At 41.4% G+C, this 10301-nt stretch overlaps 2 protein-coding genes across 4 annotated transcripts; both read right to left on the bottom strand.

Annotated features, from left to right (window-relative positions):
- Positions 1 to 524: 524 nt before the first annotated feature.
- Positions 525 to 6695, bottom strand: cenpt (centromere protein T). Of its 3 annotated transcripts, none has more exons than XM_073489823.1 (13): positions 6347 to 6695; positions 5932 to 6052; positions 5705 to 5849; positions 5525 to 5618; positions 5266 to 5402; positions 5098 to 5152; positions 4805 to 4941; positions 3336 to 4364; positions 2789 to 3094; positions 2604 to 2703; positions 2221 to 2391; positions 2021 to 2125; positions 525 to 1043 (listed from the first exon to the last, which is right to left on the bottom strand). In XM_073489823.1, exons 1-13 carry the CDS (start codon positions 6430 to 6432, stop codon positions 914 to 916), a joined length of 2616 nt encoding a protein of 871 aa, XP_073345924.1. In that variant the 5' UTR covers positions 6433 to 6695; the 3' UTR covers positions 525 to 913. The 3 variants fall into 3 exon arrangements, with proteins under 3 accessions (XP_073345924.1, XP_073345925.1, XP_073345926.1); XM_073489824.1 differs by having other exon boundaries at positions 2221 to 2388; XM_073489825.1 differs by having other exon boundaries at positions 2804 to 3094.
- A 1103-nt stretch (positions 6696 to 7798) lies between these two features.
- ndufa4b (NDUFA4 mitochondrial complex associated b) lies at positions 7799 to 10123 on the bottom strand. The gene is made up of 4 exons (XM_073490059.1): positions 9991 to 10123; positions 8471 to 8559; positions 8307 to 8367; positions 7799 to 8114 (listed from the first exon to the last, which is right to left on the bottom strand). Exons 1-4 carry the CDS (start codon positions 10039 to 10041, stop codon positions 8058 to 8060), a joined length of 258 nt encoding a protein of 85 aa, XP_073346160.1. The 5' UTR covers positions 10042 to 10123; the 3' UTR covers positions 7799 to 8057.
- Between the last annotated feature and the right edge of the window lie 178 nt (positions 10124 to 10301).

Below are 10301 nucleotides of genomic sequence, written 5' to 3'. Positions count from 1 at the left end.
AATCTCTGGATTCATCTGCTCACACTGAAGGCGTCTGTAATACATATTTAACCTCTAATTCCCCAAAGTTTTCTTGCAATAAAGTGTGAAAAACAAACTGAATGGAGATTTTTCATGAATACAACTACAGTACTCTGCTTTTGTCAGCAAAATAAGTTGTTTTCACTCGTTCCACTGACTATGATAAGGGTTAGTTATAATGAATTCGAAGCAATGAACAGTATGACCTTTATAGATGGATTTACGAGGAAAGTCCTGCAAAGTGTTACTTTCTTTTTCTTTTCTAATAAAGTCATAAAATACATGATTAGGTCATCTTTCACCCAAACTCTGACCAGTCTTTAAATGCACAATTTAAATGCTTCCATAACATTTCTTTCATACAACTGTCAAGTAAAGCCGGACGGACTGCAAGTCTAATCTGTCAAAGGAAACCTGCATTCTCATCAGTGTTCATACAGGTGAGAACGGGCCACTCAGCAGGGATAGGACTACAGTTAAAGGACGCTAATCCAGCACAGAAATATGAAAGAGAAATTTATTTCAAGGTTTATTAGTTTGACAAGTCAGTACATCATTTTCTGTTTCAGAAAAGAAAGTGTATGCATAAAAAGACAGGGAAAGTTGAGACATACTGATGTCATCTTACGTGATAAAGACAAAGTACTGTTGTCAAACAGCCAGTTACATATCTATACTCACACTCGACCCCACACAGTATATTAATACAGATGAGAAATACAAAGACAAGGGCTATACAGACGTCACAAACAAAACTGAAGTCTTGGTTAAAAATACACAAATATTTACACATTTACAGAAATCTTTATATTCTGGTAAACAACATTACATTGAGACATCAGTTGTTCAAGACAAGAAACCAGATTAAACAGATTAAAAATAAATAAATAAATCATCTCCGCTTTTTAGGAATAACAACATTTCCACTGGTTGCAATGGGGATCAGAAGCTTGCGCTGGTCCATACGAAGATATTTTTCGATAAGCACTTCCACCGGCACCTTGTCATTGATGTAACCCTGCCTGCAGAGTGCAAAAAACACACCGGGTAAGTTTAATGTAAGTAATTAAGTGTCAGGCATTTTTATTTATAATGCAGGCAAGATCTATGCTCTCATTGATCAACGTTGCATATTTCAATTACTCTCTCCTGAGCTTTTCTTCAGACTGAACATGGAGCTCAAGGCTGCCATCTAGAGGTCGATAATGTGAAGTTTGCTTGTTGTCTGTAATTCGTGCTCTTTTTCATTGTGAATTGATGTGAGTGGAACTAAATGTATTTTCTGTATTTGAGTTTTTTAAAAGGCTTTTTATTTTGTTTTGTTAAAGCTGCTCTAATAAATATTTTATATTAACAATTGGTCACATGAATCTGTGAAATATTAAAGGGTTTGTTTTGCTTGAGACAACATGGAGCTATCACTGTATCTGTAGTTTCCTTCAGCTTTACGGAGCTTTATAGTGTCTTTTAGCTCAGTGTTTAGGTTTTAGGGCTCCACAACTTTTCAAATAGCTCTAAAACTCACTGTGCAGTACTTGCCAACCACCAAGCAGCAGACAGACACAGTTAGCAACTAGCTGGTTAGCATAGTGGAGAATTTAAAAGCTAAAGAACCAGAATTTGCCAGACACACAACCACATATTAATGCTTATGTTGCTCCATGTCTGCTGGGTGTGTGCACGTTGGCTGTAACAATTAATATGTCAATGTCAAAAATGTGTTTTACACTGAAATAAACATGTTATAGCATTTTATTTTGTGCTGAATGCAGATGTCATACAGTTTACTAATATTCATGCTATTCATTGATCCAAGGCATGGCAACCAATCAGTGTGGCCACAAAACAAATCTTTCTCCAACTGTCTTTTTAAATAAAGTTTAAAAGAACTTTTTTATGAGATGTGTTTCTTGTCACGTTAAAAACTTTTGATCACAGAAAGTCATTATTGCCGTCTTAGAACAGCATGCGAACTCACTCGAGCACACAACCCTCCTACCTTTTCAACAGAAGTTCAGCATCTTCAACCTCAATGGTTTTTCTCTTTGCATGAAGAGCGTACGTCTCCAAGTCCTCTGCCATCCGCTCGAAGAATTTATCCATCCTGTCAGTGAACAACAATGAGGTCAGTGTGTACAGTACAGAGAGAGAAAGCTTTTACAGTGCAAAACAAAATTAGCGGTCAGTTTAGTAACTCACGTTTCCTGTAGAACAGGGTACACGTCTGCAGAGACCTTCGTTTTGGCAAAGTGCTTGAACACATTCATAAGGTAGCTCTTAGGGAGGCCTCCTTTCTTTTTAGCGGCCGCTGTCCTCTTTCTCACCTGCTTTTTTGGTTTAGGTGCAGGCAAACCTTCACCTGTGCTACTGCTGGCAAAACACACAAGAAGAACTTGTCAGTAACATTGAAGATATCAATCAAATCTGCATAGTCAATCAAACTTTCTGTTGCCTTCCAGACAGTTAAAAGTTATAAATATACTTTTAAAACTGTATTTGACGTTGGACATTCTGCACCAATTGGACAACATTTTAGTAAAGTATTGATTAAAAATTTAAGGGATGTTTGAGATGCAACTTGCCTTGCTTGAACATTCTTCAGAACAGAAGGTGAGGCCAGAGGATCAGGGTGAAAAAACTTCCTTTTCTCTCTGACAAATGCTGGAGTCTTGCTGGGGACCTCTGAAGGTTTTATAAAAGAAAACAGTGTGTTTTATTTTTACCAAACTTTTTTTTTACATAAAAACAGACACAAAGAGAGGCTGACCTTCATTCTCCTCACCATCATCTCCATCCTCCCATTCTTCCTCCTGTTCAGCGGAGTCCTGAGCAGCTTCTTCTTCAGGTGAATCATCATATAAGTGTCCGCTGTGTTCAACAGACAGACGCAAGGAGTTCTCTTTATCAGCGTCGTGCTCGGCCTCTGCACCAGAAGCATCCGTCTGTCCTTGAGAAGAGGACTCAGCCACGTCAGGGATCTCAGTATGATGCGGACCGCTCTCGTGGCTTCCCATTTCCAGGCTGCTGCGTACATCACCAGCACTGTGTGCTTTGGACTTGCCATCGGACCATCCTACACGCAAATATCAACACGTGGTTGTTAACAAGTACTTTCACTTTAAAACACTTTGACATGAGTCAGTCGAACAGATTTAATATCAGCCAGACAACTATTCATAAACTACAGGCCTATTTTCTTATCAACTAAAAAAACCATTCATCTAAACAATAGTTTACAGATTTATCGATAATAAATACGATTGTTGGTTACAGCCCTTATGTCCACAGGGAAATGTTTTTTCTGACATCCTCACCTGCCTCTGTGGCGTCTGACAAATCCCCCTCTGCTTCTCTAACCAGCAGGACTCCGCCCGCAGAGTAATGAGCTCTGCGACTGATGTGTTCAAAGTCAGGTTCCAGCTGTTCTGATGCCTGCTCACCATCTTCCTCCTCCGGCTTCCCATCATGCTCATCTTCGGCTTGAGAGTCAGCCGAACCCCCCTCTGCAGGATCCTCTTGACCACTCTGATATTCTACAACATCTCCCTCTTCCTCAACAGCACCTAATTCTTGAGTTTGAGAGTCGACTGCACTCTCTTCTTCGGTTTGAGAGTCCGGTACAACCTCCTCTTCCTCAGACTGAGACCTGGTTGCTCCACCTTCTTCTTCTTCATCTTCTGTTTGAGATTCTGGTGCAACTTCCTCTTCCTCAGACTGAGACCCGGCTGCAACATCTTCTTCAGGCTGGGAATCAACTCCACCTTCTTCGTCATCTTCCTCAGTTTGAGAGTCGGCTAAACCATCCTCTTCATTCTCCTCTTCGGTTTGAGATTCCACTCTGTTCTCGTCTTCCTCAGACTCGGCTCTATCATCCCTTTCACTAGTGCCCTCCTCCTCTCTCTCAGGTTGCAACATGGCTGCAGCATCTTCATGTTGACCATGAGCTGCACTCTTCCATTCCTCCTTTGGAGATTCTGCCATGCCTGAATCATCCTTGGACAGAGATCGAGAAGAACTTTCTTCAATCTGAAGTTCTTCCACTACCTCTTCAGTTGGAAACAAATACAATGAACCCACTTCCCCCGGCATGTTCTGCTCCGCTTCCATCAGCTCCTCCTCCTCTATCATCTGTCTCTGAAGCTGAGACGCCATCACCGTGGGTTTGTCCTGAGTTGCAACAATGGAAAAGTTGGAGGTCATGGCATCAGGCTGGGCGTAGAGAGCCGTGTTACAGTGGACGATATCAGTGGTGATGTCGGGTTCGCTGAGTTTGCTGAAACCCATAGTGAAGCCCTCAGAGAAGGCGGTCTCACTGTGACCCCGCTCGACGAAGGTGCTCACCTCTGAGAGACAAGAAGGGAGAGAAAAAACCACAAAGGACAAAAAAAAGAGACTTAGCGACAATAACTGAGGACAGCAGCTGCAAATGACTCACATACATACTACAGTGTTCTTCTCCTCTCTTAAAACAAGAGCTTCCTTCAACCTTCTGAAATATAACATTTACATTCAAATATACTCCACAACAGGTCAGAATAAACGGGAGAGGGACAATTTTAAGTTTAAAATAGTCTGGTCTAGCCTTGAAACTTTAAGTCAATGAATCAATCCCTGGAAGAAATATAATTTAAATGATTAATTTATGGTTTTCTGCAAAAAACAAACAAACCATCTTCCGGTTAATGACATTTTACAGTTTAAATAGTTAAAAAAAAATACTTGTTACATATTTGATCACACATGGAATGAAAAGGAAAACTTTAGTTACAATCTTCATAATCACCTCCCATCTGCCTTTTATTCACAGCAGCACCAAATTCTTCCTCCGTGATTTTTCGTCGGTTAGAAACTCTTCTCTGCAGGCGCTTTCGCTCCGTCCGAACATCCACAAAGGGAGTTTTTAAACTCAGGGAAGTGGAACTGCCAAAAAAAGAAAAGAAACAGATTGGACAAGCCACATAGCTATCTAATCACTTAGTAACATTGTAAAAAGTTATCAAATTGCTTTGAAAAAAACACAAAGATCAGACAATTCCGGATGAGTCAACCATTTTTTCTTTTTTTTATGCAGATTACCTTAAAGAAAGCGATGACTGCTCGTCTATTGCCTCTTCGATCTCCTCTTCAACATCTGTAAGCACAAGCAGCAATGTAAATATATGAATTCACAATACTAACCATCCTTAAGATCCTACAAAATCCAGTTAAAGCAGTGAAGCCCATCAGTGGTGGCTTTAACCTTACCTTCTCCACCTTTAAGACGCTTCTCAAAAGCTGTTACATTAAGGCTCCGGCGGGGTCTCTTTCTGCTCAGTCCCTTCACGATACTTGTAGCGTTGCCAATAGTTATATCAGGCAAGTCTAACCCTGACAGCTCAATGCTGAAAGTGAAGCAAATACAAACCTGTAATAAATACACAGCAACATCTAGCCAGATACTCAACAGTCAATCTAGCAGGAGAGACTGCAAGTCTACATCAATTCAGTTACACACGGTGCTAACCTTGGACGTTTGCTGGTATTGCCGGAGTTGGCTGAAGACGGCTGTGGCTCTTCTGTTTCAGCTCTCTCATGAACCACAGGGGACCTCACAGGCTCTGAATCACATGAAACATGACATGGTTAGAAGGACAACAAACAGCTGCAGCATGGTGTGTGAATACAGGCAGGCCCATACACTCACCTGTGAGCAGGATGTTCTTGAGTATGTGCCTCGGTGTGTCCCCATCATCAAACAGCATCGAGGCTGGGCCAGGTGTGTTTATCTTTTTGAGCACGACTGAGGTGGTCCTCCTTTTTGTAGCAGGCAGAGATTTCCTCGTTATACTCTGGAAAGAAGGTGGATGGGTGAGTTTTAAGAGACACAACAACATGTCCATCACCAGCATTGACTCTGTTTATCTTCCTCACCTCACGTATTTTATGTCTCATGCTGCGCCTCAGCATGTCCTGTGGAGTTTGGGGAACAGCATCTTTGTTACCTCCTCTGCTGCTGCGCCTGGTCGCGCTGGTACTCGGTGCTGTAGAGGCACTAAAGACGAGACAGCTCAGAATGAACTCAAAACTGGAAATAAAGTCACTGACGAACTGAAGCAACTTGTCACCTCTTGTGTCAGGTGTGTGGGCTACTTATAGACTTTTTATAGTGTGAGATTTGTTTGTTTAACATAATCAACCAACTTTAAGTCCAAGCCCAAACGAGGATGTGTAACGTTAGCATTACCTTAGCTAGCGATAGTTATTTGACGCTTGAAACACAACACTTAGCTAACAGTTAGTTTTGTCCCAGAAAAACTTAATAAATGTTAATGTGCTGTTGAAGTACCTGCGGGTGATGGGAGTCCTGGGTGGCTCGGTGCTGAGGATATTTTTCAGCAGGACCCGAGCAGACAAGTCCTCGGTAAGATCCATTTAGGAGGCGAGCAGACAGTCAGCTGGTGAGCTGATGTTAGCTAGCTAACAAACGTTTGCGAAAAGTAAACAGTAGCGTTAACCTTGTTAATTCGCGGCCTTTTTTTATAATTAATCGATTTTTCCAACGAACACTAACTCCATCAAACGCAGCTTAACTGAGGGTGGTGTCATTTATCACAGGTTGTATCTAGGTAATCATTATTTTACCCCTATTTAACCGCAGACGTAGTCGCTTTCAACGGATTCATACCTCATACTGTCCCGCGTTATTTTTGAGTGAAACCTCGCGAGAAGACAGTTTATTCTTCTGCTGTTTGATTTAAATGGTGGATTGCCACAATTCAGAGCGCTAGCGCCACCAGCTGAGGAGTCTGGGCAGAACAATTGTTCAATTTGTGAGTGTAACAGCACACTCTGCTGGTTAGAAAAGGAATAACAGCTTTAACTTGAGATCGTTAACATGAAAAAGTGGAGAGCAGAATTAAAATAACACAATCACTACATATAAAGAGAGATTATGGGTGAACAAGATAAATGCACCCAAGGTAAATTAAATAAATAGATAGATAGATAAATAAATAAATAGACATGGACACATACAAACATTTACGTCATGTCATCTGAGAATGATGACACCAAGTTTGTAGCAGCATTTTTCTTACATACAACACAAGAAAAAATAAATGTGAAAAAAATGTCCTTAAAACAACACGTGAAATTCACACGGTGTCTGTCAACAAACCGATGATACATCTATTGTAATAAAGCCTAAATATGTTAAAACTAGGGTAATTTAAATATGTCAAATATAACCTTGTAGTAATTTCCCCAAAACACTTGAGATCCTTGCCTGTACATCAAATATGTCCATATTAAGGTTATATTCTGGGTGAGACAGTTTGGTACACTAAATGTTTTTAATGCCATTAAAGAAAGGGACGTGTGGTCAGATCTTCCCTGTGTGTGGCCAAAGTTTACTGATATAAAAAGGGGTTTATCAAAAATAGAACGAGTCACGTCTCCTGACCTGCTGTAATGTCTCCAACATGGACTATAATAAATCACAGCAGCTGCAGTTTTCATTCACTGCTCTCCAGCATGAATGCATTCTCCACAAACGGTACAACCTCGATACGTGACAGGAAATGACTGGATTTCCCCTAAATTAAGAGCTCATTGCTCACAGTAATTTCTTAAAGGGGCTGAAACATGTTCCTGTGGTTTTCTGAGCTCACCCAGATGTGTATTTACAACTACTGGTTAGTTCAACAAAGGGAAAAGACTCATTTTATCAGCAAACAACGAAAGTATGCTCAAGTGAGGCTTTAACATTTGTGTAAAAGACACATTCAAGTGAAAAGAGTGTGATTAAAATGGTTTTAATAATTTACAACAGAGACAAAAATAAATTCATGAATTGGTAAAACAGGTGGTTGCCTGTTTTATTCATACAGTCATTGATAAGTGAATGATCCCTCTCCACTTCACACTGTAAATGAACTGACCGACTGAGCGCAGTACACAGTATGTAATTTAAAATGTGTTCAGCGTCAAGGGTTTTGACTTGTGTTTGGCAAAAAGTGCAAAAGGCTCATCACATCGACGGCAGCGTCAGCGGCGGCTTAGAAATCAGGCCTGTCCTTCTTCAGCTTGGAGTAGTCCATGTTCACTTTGAAAAGCTGGAGACGAGCACACACAAACACATGTACAGAGTCAGTGTGAGGGAGGCAAGGTGGACTTTGAGGCATGATAAGACAAGAGATATGGCTTGTCCTTCACAGAAATATGCTTTCATTTTAAATGTGACCAAAGAGCTGCAAAGAGAAATATGTAAAAAGTTATTTGTGCCAAAAGTAGTTAAAAGCTCATACCTTGTACTGCTGGTTGGGCTGCAAGTTGTTCCAGGGCTCGGGGTTGTTCTTGCGATCCCATCTGAGGGAATGAAAATGTGAAGAAATTGATCACAAACAGTGATTCTTCAACACACACAGACGCTCACACAGTTTATGCTTCCTCAGGTTCGTCTGAGACTTACGAGACATCAGGGTTCTTCAGAGCCAGCCGACCCAGGTACATCGCGCTCATGGTGGCCCCTCCACCGATGAAGATGAAGAGGGGGATAAGCTGGTGGAGAATCACAATGCAGGGTTCAATTTAGATATTCTTCATATTACTTCTAAACCTTTTTGGCTTTGACACCTTAAAGGATAAGTTCACCCAAAAATGAAAATTCAGTCATTATCTTCTCACCCTCATGCTGATGGAGAGTCAGGTGAAGTTTTGTAGTCCACAAAACATTTCTGGAGCTTCACAACAAAGCATAGTTGCAGCATTCTCCTAAACAGCTGAAGTAGATGGGGACTTGTTTTAAAACATAAACAAGTCCAGTTATTTAGGACAATGCTGCAACACTGTTTTGCTGTGAAGCTCCAGAAATGGACTACCTCTAACTTCACCTGACTTTCCATCTGCATTGGGATCAATAGATAATGATTGTTGTTTCATTTTGGGGTGAACTTTTCCTTTAAAACATCCCTGGGTCTTCCTACCATGTTCAGCCAGAGACTGATTGTTTTATTTGACTCATTTCCGAGGCAGAGTCTATCCGGTACTTCCCAAGAAAAAAGAGGATAAGGGCGTCATAGGTCTATCATGTCTCCCTCTTGACCCCCAAGATTAGTCTCATGACACCTTGCCGGGGAGGGAACCAGTGTAGCTGCTCAGCTACAATGTGAAGCGTCAGTCTAAGGCTTATATATATAGACTATATAGTGTCCTGTACCATAACTGTGACAATAACGGATCGTTTCACCTATAGGGAAGGTACACAGTTTAGTACCCAGTGATCTATTAATATGGAGGCTGCCGTAAAGCAAACCGCCTCACCCCCTCGCCCTTGGATAAACACTCTCTCCATGCATTGCTCAGGCCTGAGTCATGCCAGTATAGAAACGTACAGCTGATACTGTACGTGCAGCGGCGACCAGCAGGCATGGCTGTGTGGACATGAGTGTGCCCCCTATAGAGGAACTATTTTTCTCCTTCCCATCACAGCCGATATCTCAAACCTTTAAACATGCCAATTAGCTCTATTATTTTATGTATCCATCCGCGTCGGAGCAGGTGGTGTCATTTTTTTTTGAAGATGCCGAGAAAGAAAAGAGAAAAAATAATCCTGTGTTGAAGATTAGAGGGTGACAGAGCCTCTACATGAACATGGGTAATAATGACAGGAATATTAAAGATAAATTAAAGACTAGGATCTATTTAATAGTGAAACACTGCTTTTATCGTCCATTTCATCCGAAATATGCGGCTTATTAAACATTTCTGTCATAAACATATCATAAAATAATCTTCCACACACTGTAACATCTCCCAAACATTACATTAATTATAATTATAATAAGCTTTATAATAACTGATCACGCGCCAGATAATTAAGGTGAGATTTGGGGGAGCGGGAGCGCGTCCTCCGCACGCAGCGCCTTCAATGTCATCAGGTCGTTCACACATTAAGAGACAACATGACATATTTCAGCATTCAGGACTTACAGCTGGATGGCTCTTGAGCTGTTTGGCGACTATCCCAAACATGGACGACATGGTGGACAATCCTCCCGCTGACGGAGTCCGTTAAATGTGTGGAAATGTGCCGGTGAAAGAAAAATGCGCGCTTCTGCGGAGCTTCTCGTGCCGTTTCCTCCAGGCCTGGACGTGCAGTGAAGTACACACCACCTCCTCTGCTGCCAACCAATCACACGGCGCGACGACAACAGCTGTATATCCGCTGCATGGACTGTATGTCATGTACTGTACAGCAGCTGTTCAAGAAGACTCCTCATGTAGGCTGGAGCTCAAACATC

Source organism: Pagrus major, chromosome 20 (genome assembly GCF_040436345.1).
Source record: "Pagrus major chromosome 20, Pma_NU_1.0".
Taxonomy (NCBI): Eukaryota; Metazoa; Chordata; class Actinopteri; order Spariformes; family Sparidae; genus Pagrus; species Pagrus major.
This window is presented reverse-complemented; position numbering and strand designations above follow the sequence as displayed.

Bases quoted from the DNA above. Each gene is read 5' to 3' on its own strand.
- ndufa4b (XM_073490059.1), bottom strand. From the start codon at position 10,041: ATGTCGTCCATGTTTGGGATAGTCGCCAAACAGCTCAAGAGCCATCCA. The intron at 8,560-9,990 runs GTAAGTCCTGAA...ATTCTCCACCAG, and splicing joins AGCTCAAGAGCCATCCAGCT to CTTATCCCCCTCTTCATCTT. The intron at 8,115-8,306 runs GTATGAGCTTTT...GCTCGTCTCCAG, and splicing joins AGCCCAACCAGCAGTACAAG to CTTTTCAAAGTGAACATGGA.
- cenpt (XM_073489823.1), bottom strand. From the start codon at position 6,432: ATGGATCTTACCGAGGACTTGTCTGCTCGGGTCCTGCTGAAAAATATC. The intron at 5,403-5,524 runs GTTAGCACCGTG...CTTCACTTTCAG, and splicing joins AATACCAGCAAACGTCCAAG to CATTGAGCTGTCAGGGTTAG. The intron at 2,704-2,788 runs GTCAGCCTCTCT...TAAAACCTTCAG, and splicing joins TGATGGTGAGGAGAATGAAG to AGGTCCCCAGCAAGACTCCA.